General features: G+C 46.7%; 1 protein-coding gene across 1 annotated transcript in view; it reads left to right on the top strand.

The window, feature by feature from the left end:
* LOC139265194 (sodium- and chloride-dependent neutral and basic amino acid transporter B(0+)-like) overlaps positions 1 to 17,735 on the top strand; it is a 116,071-nt gene that overhangs the window by 76,847 nt on the left and 21,489 nt on the right. Inside the window, exons 8-9 of the mRNA XM_070882119.1 lie at positions 10,777 to 11,005; positions 13,259 to 13,384. Coding sequence (XP_070738220.1) covers positions 10,777 to 11,005; positions 13,259 to 13,384 — 355 coding nt within the window. The remainder of the gene's footprint in view (positions 1 to 10,776; positions 11,006 to 13,258; positions 13,385 to 17,735) is intronic.

Genomic DNA, 17,735 nt, shown 5'->3' with positions numbered 1-17,735 from the left:
CATTCAATAAGATCATGGCTAATCTGATCATGTGCTCAGCTCCACTTCCCTGCTCGCTCCCCATAACCCTTTCTCCCTTATCTCTGTCTATCTCCACCTTAAATATTTTCAATGATCAAGCCTCCACAGCTCTCAGAGAATTCCACAGATTTACAACCCTCTGTGAGGAGAAATTCCTCATCTCAGTTTTATGTGGGCGACCCCTTATTCTAAATCTATGCCCCCTAGATCAAGATTTCTCCATGAGTGGAAATATCCTCTCTGCATCCACCTTGTGGAGCCCCCTCATTATCTTATATGTCTCAATAACATCAGCTCTCATTCTTCTGAACTCCAATGCGGACAGGCCCAACCTGCTCAAACTTTCTTCATAAGTCAACCCCTTTATCTCACAAATCAACCTAGTGAGCCTTCTCTGAACTGCTTCCAATGCAAGTATATCCCTTCTCAAATAAGGAGACCAAAAATATACACAGCACTCTAGTTGTGGCCTCACCAAAACCCTGTACAGTTGTAGTAAGACTTCTCTGCTTTTATACTCCAGCCCCCCTGCAATAAAGGCCAACATTCCATTTGCCTTCCTGATTACTTGCAGTACCTGCATACTAACTGTCTTTACACACTATTATAAATTCACACGAGGCACATTCTGCAGACAGAGTCATTCTGTGACCTGACCTTTATTCACAGCACCAAGAAGTGATGAAGGTGGGTGGAGCTTCCCCTTTTATACCTGAAAGACCAGGCTAGGTGTGTCTCCCATAAGTTCACCCCCTGTGGTCAAGGTGTGCATTTCTTAGGTGTATATAGTATGCAGTGTTGTTACATGAAGGTTACAGTTACATGAAGGTTACAGTTACATGACATCACCTTCCCCCCACGTCTTGTGGGGTCAAAGATTAAGTATTTCGGGCAGTCGGCACTCTCTCATGGAGCGCCGCAGTTGGGGCTCTGGTTATTGAGCCTTGGCATGCATCTCTGTCCTGTATGGTGATTCCGGCTCATCCGAGCTGGCCGCAGGGACTGTGCATGCTGCTGAAAGGTCTTGTTGCTCATTCACTGACGGTGGTGTGGGCAGCATCTCATGATCTTCCTCAGGCTCCTCAGTGTCCATGCTGAAACTTTTTTAAAAACTTGATCCAGATGCTTGCGGCATATCTGTCCATTGTTAAGTCTGACCACTATGACCCTATTCCCCTCTTTGCCAATTACAGTACCCTCAAACCACTTGGGCCCCAAAGCGTGATTAAGAACAAATACAGGGTCATCAATTTCTATACATCTTCCCTTTGAGTTACGGTCATGGCACTCATTTTGGAACTGCCGCTTGCCCTCAACAATGTCTCTCAGGACTGGATGAATGAGAGACAGCCGAGTTTTTAGTGTACATTTCATGAGTAGTTCCGCGGGCGGGACTCCCATGAGCGAATGCGGTCCGGACGTATAGGCCAGCAGGAGGCGCGATAGGCGGCATTGAATGGAGAGTCCTTGAATCCGGAGCATGCCTTGTTTTATGATTTGGACCGCACGTTCCACCTGGCCATTGGAGGCCGGCATGCGTGCTGTCCTGACATGTTTGATGCCATTACCGGACATGAACTCTCGGAATTCATAGCTAGTGAAACACGGGCCGTTGTCGCTAACCAGGATGTCCGGCAAGCCGTGGGTCGCACACAGACTCTCCACAATGGTGGATGTCGTGCACGAATTCAATATGATGCACTCGATCCATTTCGAGTACGCATCAACAACGAGGAACATTTTTCCCATGAACGGGCCCGTGTAGTCTACGTGAATACGTGACCATGGCCTGGTGGGCCATGGTCATGGGCTGAGTGGGGCCTCCCTGGGGCCATTGCCCAGCTGGGCACACGTCGTGCACCTGCGAACACAGTGTTCCAGGTCTGAGTCAATTCCCGGCCACCATACATGTGACCGGGCAATGGCCTTCATTAGCATGATGCGTGGGTGCTCGCTGTGGAGATCCCTGATGAATGCTTCCCTTCCCTTCTGGGGCATGACTACCCGGCTGCCCCATAGTAGGCAGTCGGCTTGGATAGAGAGCTCATCCATCCGTCTGTGAAACGGTCTGACCACCTCAAGGCATGCTCCGTGTGCGGGCGCCCAATCCCCAGTCAGAACACATTTCTTAATCAAGATAGGAGGTGATCTCTGTTGGTCCAGATTTTGATCTGGCGGGCTGTGATGGGGGAGCCTGCACTGTCAAAAGCATCGACAGCCATGACCATCTCAGCGCTTTGCTCTGCTGCCCCATCAGTGGTGGCCAGTGGAAGCTTGCTGAGCGCGTTAGCACAATTTTCGGTGCCTGGCCGGTGCCGTATGGTGTAGTCATACGCAGCCAGCGTGAGAGCCCATCGCTGTATGTGAGCTGACGCATTGGCATTGACAGCTTTGTTGTCTGACAACAGGAATGTTAATGGTTTGTGGTCCGTTTCTAACTCAAACCTTCTGCCAAAAAGGTACTGGTGCATCTTTTTCAGCCTGTAGACACATGCGAGTGCTTCCTTTACAACCATCCCATATCCCCTTTCTGCTTGGGAGAGTGACCTGGAGGCATAAGCCACAGGTTGGAGTTGGCCCTCATCATTACTCTCTTGCAACATGCACCCAACCCCATAGGATGGTGCATTACATGTCAAAACCAAGTTCTTACAGGGGTTGTACAAGGTCAATAGCTTATTAGAACAAAGTAGGTTCCGCGTCCAATTGAACGTCCGTTCCTGACAGTCCCCCCAAAACCAATCGCAACCCTTACGCAGGAGCACGTGAAGCAGCTCCAACAATGTGCTTAAGTTCGGCAGAAAGTTCCCAAAATAGTTCAAGAGTCCCAGAAATGAACGCAACTCCGATGTGTTACCGGGCCTGGGCGCACGACGAATCGCCTCCGTTTTGGATTCAGTAGGCTGGATCCCATCTGCGGCAACCCTCCTGCCCAAAAACTTGACCTCTGGGGCCAAAAACACACACTTGGACTTCTTTAGTCGCAGGCCTACCCGGTCCAGTCGGCGTAGCACCTCCTCCAGGTTGTGGAGGTGTTCCTCGGTGTCTCGACCCATGATAAGGGTGTCGTCCTGAAATACGATTGTTCCAGGGATGTATTTGAGCTGGCTTTACATGTTCCTTTGAAAGATAGTGGCTGCTGAACGAATGCCAAACGGACACCTGTTATAGACAAACAACCCCTTGTGCGTGGGGATGGTGGTCAGTAGCTTGGATTCTTCGGCCAGTTCCTGGGTCATGTAGGCTGAAGTGAGGTCCAACTTGCTGAACAGCTTGCCGCCTGCCAGCGTGGCAAAAAGATCCTCCGCTCTCGGAAGCGGGTATTGGTCTTGTAGTGACACTCGGTTAATAGTGGCCTTGTAGTCGCCACAAATCCTGACCGAGCCATCCGTTTTTAGGACAGGGACGATGCCCAGTCGCTGAATTCAATGGGCAAAATTATGCCCTCTCTTAGCAACCTGATCAACTCACTCTCAATTTTCTCCCGCATCACATATGGCACAGCTCTGGCTTTACGGTGCACTGGTCTGGCGTCTGGGGTGATGCGGATTACAACTTTGGTACCTTTGAAAGTCCCGACACCAGGTTGAAATAGTGACTCAAATTTCTGTAGAACCTATGAGCATGAACTTCGCTCCACAGATGAAATGGCGGGCACATCCCCCCCATTTTCAGTTCATCTCGGCTAGCCAGCTCCTCCCCAAAAGCGCGGGACCATTTGATGGGACAATCCAGAGCGGCAGCCACTTCTCTGATCCATTATGTGTGACCACCAACATTGCACTGCATAGCACTGGGATGATCTCTTTGGTGTACGTCCGTAATTGCGTGTCAATGTGTTCTAGTTTGGGTCTGCTAGCTCTGAGTGGCCATAGTTTCTCAAATTTTTGGACACTCATAAGTGACTGGCTGGCCCCTCTGTCCAGCTCCATGCATACGCGGATGCCGTTTCATAGGACTTTCATCATCATAGGTGACGTTTTTGTATATGAGCTGTGGATGTTTGCCACTTGAACCCGCTGAACTTCAGCGTCCATTGCTGTATCCCAAGCATCACCCTGCCTTGCAGACCCCTCTTGTGGTTCATCTGCTTCATGAATTAGCCTCGCTGCGGGCTTCCTGCACATTCTGGCCAAATGTCCACTGAAGTTACAATTTCTACAGATGAATTGTTGGAACCTGCAGGTTTTTGCAGCATGCCTGCCCCCGCACCTCCAGCATGAGCTGAGATTGTTGTGAACATAAGGGCTGTTACCAGGCATTCCTCTCTGATTGTCTCTTTGATTACTCTTGAGCACTCTGTAAGTGGGTGTCAATGGCCCCATCCTGGGACGTATTGTCCCTTGTGATGGTGTAAATGTCCGTTCAACCTGCCATTGTCTCTGTTGATGACCCACTAGAGTCTGTTACTGCCTGGGTGGTGTCGAATTGCCCTTGCCTGCCTGCAGGGTACTGAGTCGCGTTTACAATGTTAACTCCCTGCTCCATCGCCACATTGGAAGCAGCGTTGCGCGCCTATATTATCCTGGTTTCCTCCTCCCCCGCCATGAAGGTCTGAGCCATCAATGCCGCCGCTACCAAGGTCAAGTCCTTGCTCTCAATAAGCTTTCTGAAAATCCCGGCATGCCCAATGCCCTCAATGAAGAAATCCCGTAACATCTCCCCCCTGCAGGCGTCTGTGAACTTACAGAGGCTGGCCAAGCGCCGAAAGTCCGCAACAAAGTCCGCTATGCTCTGTTCTTCCCTACGTCGGTGTGTATAGAATCAGTGTCAGGCCATGTGTATACTGCTCGCCAGTTTGATGTGCTCACAGATCAGTTTGCTGAGCTCCTCGAAGGTTTTGTCTACCGGCTACTCCGCTGCGAGCAGGTCTTTCATCAGCGCATATGTCTTAGGTCCACAGCTGGTCAGTAGATGCGCCCTTCGCTTGTCAGCCGCTGCCTCTCCCAGCCAGTCCTTCGTGACAAAGCTCTGCTGGAGCCTCTTAACGAAATCATCCCAGTCCTCACCAACACAGTACCATTCTTCTGTGCTATCCATGGCCATTCTCGTGAGTCGTTGATTCCCATTTCCCATCGCCAAATGTTGTGTCCTTACACACTACTATAAATTCACACGAGGCACATTCTTCAGACAAAGTCACTCTGTGACCTGACCTTTATTCACAGCACCAAGAAGTGATGAAGGTGGGTGCAGCTTCCCCTTTTATACCTGAAAGACCAGGCTCCCACAAGTTCACCCCCTGTGGTCAAGGTGTGCATTTCTTAGGTGTATATAGTATGCAGTGCTGTAACATGAAGGTTACAGTTACATGAAGGTTACATACATGACACTAACGTTTTGTGTTTCTTGCACAAGAACCCCCAGGTCCCTCTGTTCTGCAGCAATTTGTAATTTTTCTCCATTTAAATAATAATTAAAAAATATATATTTTCTGCCAAAGTGGATAACCTCACACTCTCCCACATTATACTCCATCTGCCAAATTTTTGCCCACTCACTTAGCCTGTCTATATCCCTTTGCAGATTTTTTTGTCCTTCTCACAACTTGCTTCCTCACCCATCTTTGTATCATCAGCAAACTTGGCTACATTACGCTTGGTCCCTTCATCCAAATCATTAACATAGATTGTAAATAGTTGAGGCCCCAGCCCTGTGGCACCCCACTAGTTACTGTTTGCCAACCGGAAAATGACCCATTCATCCCGACTCTCTTTTATGTTAGTTAGCAAATCCTCTATCCATACTAATATATTACCCCCAACCCCGTGAACTTTTATCTTGTGCAGTAACCTTTTATGTGGCACCTTATCAAATGTCTTCTGAAAATCCAAATCACCACATCCACATGTTCCCCCTATTCCACCCTGCAGGTTACATCCTGAAAGAACTCCAGCAAATTTGTCAAACATGATTTCCCTTTCATAAAACCATGTTGACTCTGCTTGACTAACTTATGCTTTTCCAAATGTCCTCCTATTGCTTCCTTAATAATGGACTCCAGCATTTTCCCAATGACAGATGTTAGGCTAACTGGTCTATAGTTTCCTGCTTTCTGTCTGCCTCTCTTTTTAAATAGGAGTGTTACATTTGTGGTTTTCCAATCCACTGGGACCTCTCCAGAATCAAGGGAATTTTGGTAGATTACAACCAATGTATCTACTATCTCTGCAGCCACTTGTTTTAAGAGTCTAGGATGCAAGCCATCAGGTTCGGGGGACTTGTCCACCTTTAGTCCCATTATTTTACTGAGTACTACTTCTTTAGTGACAGTGATTGTTTTAAGTTCCTCACTCCCTATAGCCCCTTGATTATCCATTATTGAGATGTTCTGCCGTGAAGATCGAAACAAAATATTTGTTCAAAGTCTCTGCCATTTCCCTGTTCTCCATTAATTCCCCAGTCTCATTCTCTAAGCCGCCAACATTTACTTTAGCCACTCTCTTCCTTTTTATATACATGTAGGAACTCTTATCTGTTTTTATATTTCTTGCTAGTTTACTTTCATAATCTATCTTATTCTCTTTATTATTTTTTTAAGTCATTGTTTGCTGGTTTTTAAAAGTTCCCCAATTCTCTGGCCTCCCACTAATCTTGACCACTTTGTGTGCCATTGTTCTCAATTTGATCATTCTTTATTTCCTTAGTTAGCCACAAATGGTTATCCCTTCTCTTAAAGTCTTTCCTTCTCATTGGAATATATTTTTGTTGAGCGTTATGAAATATCTCCTTAAATGTCTGCCACTGCTCATCAACTGTCCTACACTTTAATCTATTTTCCCAGCTCACTTTAGGCAACTCTGCCTTCATACCTTTGTAGTCTCCATTATTTAATCTTAGGACATTGGTTTGGGATCCAACGCTCTCACCCGTCAACTGAATTTCAAATTCAACCATGCTATGATCACTCTTTCCTCGAGGATCCTTTACTAGGAGATCATTTATTAATCCTGTCTAATTAAACAGTACCAGATCTAAGATAGCCTGCTCCCTGGTTGATTCTGCAACGTATTGTTCAAGGAAACAATCCCAGATACACACTATGAACTCTTCATCAAGACTACCTTGGCCAATTTGATTTGTCCAATCAATATGAAGGCCTGGAGTGCTCCGAGAGATGCCTGGTGCGGGGGGGGGGGGGGGGGGGGGGGCGGGAGGGGGGGTGCGGGAACTAAAAAAAAACCCACAAGAACAGTTCAAAAACATTGCCTATGCCACCACAATGCAAATCGTAAAAAAAACTGAAAGAAAAAACAATCACACTTATCTTATGAGTCCATTACTTACCTCTTCGCATGACGGGATGGTTGGACTACCCTGATTTCCCAGGCGGTCAGTGCGAGGCATGCTTCGGGACGTACAGATCAGGCAGGAGTTCAAACTCACGCCGATGTCACAACCAGGGGCGTTGCATACCGGTGCAGCTCTTCCAGGTGGTACTGCTCTACACTGCCGCAAAAACGGACCTGAGGATTGCTGTGGGGCACTGGAGGTTGACCGTCCAGCCAAAACGCCTCACCAATGCCATTGTCGCCGCTGCGGAGCAAAAAACGGAGTGGAGAAGACCCAAAAGTCCAGTCCTGTATACCTTCTTCCAGCCCGAAAAACTACTCTCTGTTAGCCAATTTCATATCCATGATGCCACTGTCCCTTTTATTCCATGGGCTTCAACTTTATCGGCAAACCTATTATGTGGCACTTTGTCGATCACCTTTTCAAAATTCATGTACACTACATCAACCGCATTACCCTCATCAACCATCTCTGTTACCTCTTTAAAAAACACGACATTGGTTAAACATGATATGCCTTTAACAAAAAACAGGATCTGAGGGGGGGCAGTGGGGGAAGGGAACCAAAGATTGGCAGCGGTTGCGCTCTGAAATTTTTGAACTCTATGTTGAGTTCTGTTTTTATTCCAGATTCCAGCATCCGCAGTATTTTGCTTTTGTACTCAACTTTTTTTCTAGGAGGTGAAGAGATGAAGCAGGATGCAACCCCACTTTTTAAAAAAGGAGGGAGAGAGAAAACAGGGAATTATCGACCGGTCAGCCTGACATCAGTAGTGGGTAAAATGATGGAATCAATTATTAAGGATGTCATAGCAGTGCATTTGGAAAGAGGTGACATGATAGGTCCAAGTCAGCATGGATTTGTGAAAGGGAAATCATGCTTGACAAATCTTCTGGAATTTTTTGAAGATGTTTCCAGTAGAGTGGACAAGGGAGAACCAGTTGATGTGGTGTATTTAGACTTTCAGAAGGCTTTCGACAAGGTCCCACACAAGAGATTAATGTACAAAGTTAAAGCACATGGGATTGGGGGTAGTGTGCTGACGTGGATTGAGAACTGGTTGGCAGACAGGAAGCAAAGAGTAGGAGTAAATGGGTACTTTTCAGAATGGCAGGCAGTGACTCGTGGGGTACCGCAAGGTTCCGTGCTGGTGCCCCAGCTGTTTACATTGTACATTAATGATTTAGACGAGGGGATTAAATGTAGTATCTCCAAATTTGCGGATGACACTAAGTTGGGTGGCAGTGTGAGCTGCGAGGAGGATGCTATGAGGCTGCAGAGTGACTTGGATAGGTTAGGTGAGTGGGCAAATGCATGGCAGATGAAGTATAATGTGGATAAATGTGAGGTTATCCACTTTGGTGGTAAAAACAGAGAGACAGACTATTATCTGAATGGTGACAGATTAGGAAAAGGGGAGGTGCAACGAGACCTGGGTGTCTTGGTACATCAGTCATTGAAGGTTGGCATGCAGTTACAGCAGGCGGTTAAGAAAGCAAATGGCATGTTGGCCTTCATAGCAAGGGGATTTGATTACAGGGGCAGGGAGGTGTTACTACTGTTGTACAGGGCCTTGGTGAGGCCACACCTGGAGTATTGTGTACAGTTTTGGTCTCGTAACTTGAGGAAGGACATTCTTGCTATTGAGGGAGTGCAGCGAAGGTTCACCAAACTGATTCGCGGAATGGCGGGGCTGACATATCAAGAAAGACTGGATCAACTGGGCTTGTATTCACTGGAGTTCAGAAGAATGAGAGGGAATCTCATAGAAACGTTTAAAATTCTGATGGGTTTAGACAGATTAGATGCAGGAAGAATGTTCCCAATGTTGGGGAAGTCCAGAACCAGGGGTCACAGTCTAAGGATAAGGGGTAAGCCATTTAGGACCGAGATGAGGAGAAACTTCTTCACCCAGAGTGGTGAACCTGTGGAATTCTCTACCACAGAAAGTTGTTGAGGCCAATTCACTAAATATATTCAAAAAGGAGTTAGATGTAGTTCTTACTACTAGGGGGATCAAGGGGTATGGCGAGAAAGCAGGAATGAGGTACTGAAGTTGCATGTTCAGCCATGAACTCATTGAATGGCGGTGCAGGCTCGAAGGGCCGAATGGCCTACTCCTGCGCCTATTTTCTATGTTTCTAATGACAGTTGGTCATTATCCCACCATTCACACCGGAGCAGAAGTAGTGTGGCGGCCTGGCCCAGCAGTCTGCGCGGCCCCCGGCCTGTGAGCACCATCGGAACAGGCCGGGGAGCAGAAGGAGCAGCGTGGCGGCGTGCAACTCCAGGGACAGCACGTGCTGGTGCAGGAGAGCAGTGGCTATGAAGAGGGCGACTGCATTGGACATCACCAAGATCCAGGTCGGTGATTGGAGCGTGGATAGGTACAGCAGGAGCGGTGAGGTCGGGACGAAGGAGTGGCGAGAGATTGTAGAGGGATGTGATCGGAGCCCAGGAGAGGCGTGAGTTCAGGGCCCAGAAGAGCCGAGGGCCCAAGGGCAGCACGGGCCAGGTCACACTGCAATATGTGTGTGCACAAGGTCCATGCAGCAAAGCTGGTCTCCAGTCGTCTTGGTTAATCCTTGCCACTGGAACAAGACCTAGCTCTGTTTTACATTTGTACTTTAGATTTGCCTTTTTCTTGTGATTCAATTTCATCCACACCTCTTGATCCATGACATCTCATTCTTGGCTAGTTGGTTCTTATTTATCCTCGTGGAATATATTTTTTCCTGAACTCTATTGATCTCTCCTTTAAATATTGCCCACCGTTGTTCTATCATTTTGTCAATATTTGTCTCCAGTTTACCACCATCCTCATCCCCTCCTAGTTGCTATTTTTTTAATATCCGTCTAGAATATCTATATCTCTGTCAAATATTACCTTAAACTTTATTATAATGTGATCATTACTCCCTGGATGTTCTCCTACAGTTACTTTTTAAAATCTTCTCTGGATTATTTACCATTACTAGATCTAGCAGTGCTTCTTCCTGTTAGGCTTCTTACATATTGGGTCAAAAATGACTTTCATATACATTGTAAATCCTCTTTCCATGATAGTTTATTTCAGAGTAGTTGAAAACTCCATGATTATGATTCTGTGGGTCTTTGTCTTATATTCAAAATCTTTCCTTTGTTGCTGCTTTCAATAAAAGAATGGAGCGCACTGGGTGAGTGAACATGCTGCAAGTAAAGGATCGTCACTCACTAGAAAACGTGGCTGATGGTGGAAAACGTCGAAGCTCCTGGAGGGAATTTGGCAGTAAGTAGTAGACAGGGAGGTAGAATGATACTACTATTTAAAAGACTGACCAGACGAAGCTTCATTCAGTCAGCTCACCATTGAGCTGTGGGTCTAACCCACCCCTTGCTCCTCAGGGCTACTGTAGTTTTACTTGTTGAATGATTTTAAGTAAAATCTTCCACTGCTGACTAATTCTACCTTCTATTTACCAGGTCTGGAAAGATGCTGCAACACAAATTTTCTATTCTCTTGCAGTAGGTTGGGGCAGTTTAATAACACTGTCATCCTACAACAAATTCCACAACAACTGTTATGCAGATGCCATCATTGTCTCTGTTGTTAATTGTGCTACGAGTGTGTTTGCTGGATTTGCCATCTTCTCCATCCTTGGACACATGGCACATGTACAAGACAAACCTGTTTCAGAGGTTGCACAGTCAGGTACTACAGAGTCAGAATTCCTAGAAATTCGACTCGGGTTGGGGCGCAAAAGGGTGGTATTGGATCACTGCCTGTTATATGCAGCGACTGATATTCACTTCTGTTATCTGCAATGGAATTGTGTATAATGGAGCTGTGTATAACGGGCGGCTGATCCGATACCGCTCTTTTAGTGCCACCACCTGAGACGAATTCCTAGGCCATTATCTTCTGTTAAAATGTTTCTAAACTGTGAGATAAAACTGTCCAGGTTCCACAATATCAGCCTTTCCACTCTGTTGGCAAAATCCAGATCCAGTTGTTTCGAACCGGAAATAGCAGGAGTGGGAGGGGAGAAAGAGGACAGGTAGGGAGAGGGCACATGGAAGGGAGATGGGAGTGGAGGGGAGATGAGGAGGAGGGAGGGTTGGGAGAATGGAGGAATGAGTGAGCGTAAAGTGTGGGTCCAAATTGAGCAAGGAGTAAAGGATTAGAGAAGGGAGGAGCATGATGGGGATGGGGAATAAGACCAGGAGGGCAGGGTATGGAAATATTGACGGGCATGGAGAGTGGAGCAGAAGGGAGGGCAGGGGAGAGGAGATGGGGATGAAAGAAGAGATTAAAAAGAGGAAGAGGAAGGGGTGGATGAGAGGGTATCAGATAAGGCAGATGGGAATGCAGGAGCAAAGGCTGGAAATCTCTCTCAGCAGGGGCTGGTTGGATTTGTTGCTCAGTACGGGGATTGGTGAATGGGACTGGAATACCAAAGGGCCAACTGTTTCTGCTTGAGGTACAATATGTGCTTCATTATTACAGGGTTGATTTTGCTGCTCAGTTGGAGTAGAGCACTATACAGTTTGATCAGTACCACCTCGTTTCTACTGTTTTGGTTATGTAGTTCAACATCCTATTAGCTTCATTGATTGCAGTTCTGCATTGCATGGACATATTTAGCATTGATTTACTAAGAGTCCTAAGGGTAAGATTTTTCACTAGCTCTACCAGAAGGAAAAATGATGCGACCACCTGAAAATTTGTAGGGAAAAAAATTAACACCCTGTTCCTGCTCTCACAAAATGAATAATAAACTGAAAGATAAAATTAATGAAAATAATAAAATTGTCTAATGCTACATCTTAAACCGCTCTGTCTATGAAGCTTAATACACTATAAGGCTTAATTTTCTTGCATGTTTATTGTCTTTTACATTAATTTGCAATTTTAGATTCTTTTTGGGGATTGGGTGCTGCAATGGGATGGGCATGCAACTTACTTCTCGGACCTGGCACCGGCCCAGACTGATGGGACTAATGTCTCCGCTGACTGCTGAGTGTAAGGGTCCTACATAGAAAGAGTTTGGGCAGTCTCTGTCCTGGTCCTAGTGGGCCTGGGTCCACAGCACATAACTGGCACTGAATTGGCAACATCACTCGGAGAGGTCCCAGGATGGCTGATCTGGGCAATGGGAAAATGTTACACTGGTGCAACCTCTTCTGAGGATAAGGCTGAGGCACATTGTTGGGGCAGAGTAGAGGGATCTTTACTCTGCAGATAACTGTGATAAAAACTGGGGCCTTAAATGCAAACTGCCCCATTCCTCAGCATTGACATCACTCACCCTGATGGGAAGAAATCACAAAATCCCAGACCGAATACACAAGTACTGAGCAAAATGTGATACATTTCACTTAAAGGGGCGAGCCTGTGTGATTCTTTAAGTTCAGTCCACTGGGCCATCAGGAAGGGTTTTGGCCAGGCCAGAGGTCTGGCACCCAAGAGTGGGTGCAAGCTTGCCTTTTGGCGGCCCGGCCGAACCCACGGTAAAATTGTTGGCTCGACGAAAAAAAAACATGGCGGCAGCGGCAATAGGTCCTCCCCTTTAATGGGAGCCTCACTACCATTTTAGAAGGATTACAACCTCAGTGCACCGGCAGAAAAAGCTGCACTTGGCACCGTGCGGTGGGAGCAAGATGTTTTCAGCAGAATTTTGCCATCGGGATTGGGGGGGGAACATCGGTAGTGCAAGCTCTGATGATGCACTTAGGACAGATAGGCAGCAGAGGAGTGGTTGGGGAGGTGTGGGTCACTGCCAGTATACCGCAGGAGCAGTATTTTCAAAATGGCGGCCATTACACGAAAAATTGGTGGCCATTGCACTCCACAGCGTGGCCACCGATTTCCGGCAGTAATAGGCCTTAAGGGAAGGGGCAATTTCAGCCCCTTTATCTTTTAAGTACCATTAATTGCACCATTTCAATTGTATCCATTGTTTAGGTTTCGGATTGGCTTTCATTGCCTACCCAGAGGCTCTTGCACAGTTGCCATGGGCACCTTTATGGTCCATTTTATTTTTCTTCATGCTGGTTACTCTGGGACTCGACAGTCAGTTTGTAGCTGTAGGTAAGAATAAGATGACTTAATTTAACCAATCTCTTTCCACTTTCACAAAAAGGAAGTTATGAGTCTAGAATGTGATTGTGCCTGAATCGGTGGCATGATCCTGGTGCTGCGCATGCTGCATGTGTCTAATGAGGCCGGTGCCCGGACCATGGGGAATTGGTCCACCTGAGAATACTGACCACAGCATGCATAGCGCATTTCTGGTAATTTACTATCTAATTTTGTAAAGGGCACCTGAAATAGCCATTAGGTCTCCTACCTGCATACATGGGCCAATATACTAACATGTAGGGCGGTGAACCTCTGGTGCAGAATGAACATGTGCAAAGTACCTGTCATATTGGACACTTGTGTACTGTATCACACCTGTAAATTGGGTGCGATGTCAACAAATTTCAAGGCCATAGAGTCTTAGGTTTAAAATATAAGCGGGGGGTGGGGAGAAATTCAGGTTGTTTGCACTTCCCATTAGCATTGGCATTAACGGGGCGCAAACGACTTTTTGCCTGGGCAAGACACCACTACCGACTCACGCGAAATTACGTGGGAGTTTAGCGGCGGCGCTAACCGATAGTGTCCCGCTCCTACTGGTAGAGTCCTGCACCGGCGATGATAACGGGCAATGCTTCACAGGGCGCGTACCGAGCTGTAGGCCACTCGTGGGGCGAAAATGAAATGGGAGGTGTGGCAGTAAGAAAAAAAATGACCGACTTACCAGTCACGGCCTTCTTGTTTGCATAACGGGGGGTCTGTGCCGCTATCTTGCAGCCCAGCACTCCACTTGAATGCTGGGCTGCTGCCGCGGCACCCTGCACCCTGGTGGTCCAGCAATGACCCCGTTTCCTGCTCACAGACCGGGCAGCTTGGCCCTCCCCTTTAATAGAAGGAGCAGGCTCTGTCTACCCACCTGCGTCACGCGTCCCACCGTGTAGCGCTGAAAACTTCACATGCCTTTGCGTCCTGCTTCCGCCCCCTACAGGAAGTGGAGTGCGATATTTTGCAAGCCACTTCCTGTCGGGGGCGGTAAGCCCAATATAGCTCTTGGGGCGGAACTTCTGCACCTGGTACAGGAACTCTTGCCCCGCGACTGTTACTGCCCCCAAACGGGACAGTACCGAATTTCGCCCCGATGTGGCAATTCTGTGCTCTTGGTCTTAATAGAACATCAACCTGTTTGTGTTAAATGGGTCAACATCTGCTTTAAACAAACAGCCAAAGTTATGTCACCCCAACATCTGGAACAGTTAGTGTTAACTGTAGCTCAGTATAAGCAGAGGTTATGGATTCAAATTGCACTCCTTGTAAATATTGGTAGTATTAAATCTCACTTCCAGCTCTTTCAGAGTTGCTGAAGACTTTTGAGACACCTTGACATTCGGCAATTATAATACAATTCGTGATACTTGGGGCAGGAAATTCATCATATTACCGCCCACTAACTGCCCAGAAATGCGAATTTGATCAAAAAACATTAATTACTGCCCACGACCGCAAATTTGATCACTAAGATCCATTTACTGCCCATCCTAAATACCCGTCCTGAAAAGTAAGGTCTTACCTGATCTTTAGCGGATGGTACGAATGCCATTTTGAAAACAGGAGTATTTGATGAAAGGCTGCTGAGAGCTTAAAGTAATTGGAAGCGATTTTTACAATTTCATCACCAATTTCAGCCCAGTCCAAATTCATCCCTCCCCCAGCCGAAGTGCCTTACCCCAGTGCGTGCATCCCTCCCCCAGCCAAAGTTCCTCCTTACACCTTACCACAGCCCCCATCCCCACCCCACCATAGATGGGGCATTGTGTACGGATTGTTAACAGGTTTATTGGGTATGAAGAGAATAGTGACAATGTCGTGACTTCTGGATTTCATCCACTTCAACGTAAGAACGTGATCCGTCTTTCCTGAGATCCCTCTCTCCAGTCTGATCCCCCCCCTGCCATCTGTGTCTCTTCCCTCCCAGTCTCTCTGCCTCTCTCCCCTCCCAGTCTCTCGCTCTCTCTCTTCCCCCTCCCCCCGCCCCCAGGCTCTCTTTCTCTCTCTCTTTCCCCACCCCCCCAGGCACTCTTTCTGCCCCGAAGCTCTCTCTTTTCCCAATCCCCAGGCTCGCTCTCTTTCCCCATCTCCAGACTCTCTCTCTCCCCCCCACAGGCTCACTCTCTCTTCCCTCAGGCTCTCTCTCTCTCTCACCACCCCCCCCCCCCAGGCCTCTCCCTTCCATCCCTCCTCTCGGCCCCCCCGCCTGCCGCTTCTCGGCCCCCCCTGTCGGCTGCTTCTCGGCCCTCTCGCCGAGCTTGGGCCAGAGTGAGGGAAAGACAGGTCGGCAGCTTGACAGGCGCATGTGCAGTACTCAGATGCCGGAAAAAAAAAATTGCGCATGCGCAGAACACGGCCTCGGGACTTTGCCGAGTCTAATGGCCTACACCACCCACCATGCCCGCTAAACCCTGCTCCCCCTGCCGCCCTCTACATCACCATGAAATTCGCGCTGGAAGATCTCAGCAGCAGTGGGCTGTAAAAAATGAAAGGCCGCCCGAATACCGCCGAGAAACAGGCGGCAGCGGGATATCATCAATTTCGGGCTCTTAGAATTTTTCTAATTACATGACAGAGGTCAGCCATTCAGCCCATCACAGCTGTGCCTGTGCTCGCTCCTTAGCTGCTGTTATCTGATCTAATCCCATTTCCCCACCCATTCTATGTGTTATTTCACATTCTTCCTTTTCAAACATGTTATGTTTCGGTATGACCTCACAAACAGCCTTTAAGATCGCTGATAAGTTTAGGAAGCCTCTCACGTGACTTCTTCCCTCTTTATTGTTGTAAACAGCAATGGCTGCAATGCCACAGGAGTACACAGTGTGGAGCTATATATATTACACTTCTCCCTCCTTAATGAAGAAGTAATTATAACAAACAATCATCATACGTAACTTGCATGGTTATACATAACAAAGGATATGGACTTATTTTGTCATATTTACAAATCAAGCTTAACCACTTGTTTCGAAGAGGATAGCTTCGTTCTCGAACAGAACCTTCCAAACATGGTGTTGAACTTAGACTCATTCGAGGCTGATCCTGAGGAAAGTTTTCCTCCAAGGGATGCCCTTGATTTATATTTGAACTCTCTACAACTTCAGACAGTTTGTCTGATTCGGACTCAGACTTAAATTCTACTTTCTCTTGGACTTGTTTCCAGTACCTTGGATGTAGCATATGCTACTGGTACTTTACTTGTATCAAAACTATCTGATGAGTCAGAAATAATCGAATCATTCCAACCTTCAACTCCTTCCATGTCTGTAGGTAAAATATGATAAATGTGAACAAACCTAACCTGTCCATGATCAAATATCTTGACCAAATATGTGCGAGGACCACATATCTTCACTATTCTTCCTGGTAACCACTTTAATCATATATGGTGCTGGTTCTTCACTCTCATCTTCTGATTTTAATTTCACACTTCTCTCTTTTACTCTACCTCTATCATGATTCTCTTTCTGTTTTAATTGTTTCTCTTTGACGGACTGTGCCAAGTTTGGTTTTAACAACGAGAATCTGGTTCGTGGCTGTCATTTGAGACACAACGCTGCTGGTGTTCTACCAGTAGGTGTATGAGTATTATGATACGTAAATAGAAAATTAGAAAATTTGCAGTCCAATGACAACTGTTGTTTGTTTGGATTTGGATCCAACATCTGTTTGATGAGAGCACATTCTACAATTTGTACTGTGCACCATTTGAAGCAGGATGGTACGGTGGAACCTTGGTATGTTTCACACCATTTTTGCTCGAGAACTGTGCAAATTCTTCTGAACAAAATTGTGGTCCGTTATCAGAAACAATTGCTTCTGTGAGGCCAAATGAAGAAAATAATCTTCGCAAAATGTCTAATGTTTTACTTGTTGTTTTTCGCATTGGAAACACCTCGACCCACTTTGAGTGGCTATCAATCACAATGAACAATTGTTATCCCTTCTAGCTCAGCATATCAATATGTAACCTTTGCCACATCCTGGGAGGCCATTTCCATGGTTGTAATGTTACTGATGGTGGTTTCTTGCTTACCGATTGACATGTTATTCACTAACTGACGATGTACTCTATATCTTTATCTAGACCTGGCTACCATAAGTAACTGCATGTAAAACTCTTGGTCAAGCACATTCCCAGGTGCTGGTCATAAACATCTCCGAATAATTTGGACCTGAATTTATTTGGTATAACCACTCTTGCACCCTACATGATACAATCTTTATCGACTGATCATTCATTCCTCCGAATGAAGAATGGATGAATATCTTTGTCTTTTACCTGGTTTGGCCAGCCATTTGCGATGTAATC

This window comes from Pristiophorus japonicus, chromosome 6 (genome assembly GCF_044704955.1).
Source record: "Pristiophorus japonicus isolate sPriJap1 chromosome 6, sPriJap1.hap1, whole genome shotgun sequence".
Taxonomy (NCBI): domain Eukaryota; kingdom Metazoa; phylum Chordata; class Chondrichthyes; family Pristiophoridae; genus Pristiophorus; species Pristiophorus japonicus.
Note: the sequence above shows the minus strand (reverse complement) of the source record. Positions and strands in the feature narration are given on the sequence as shown.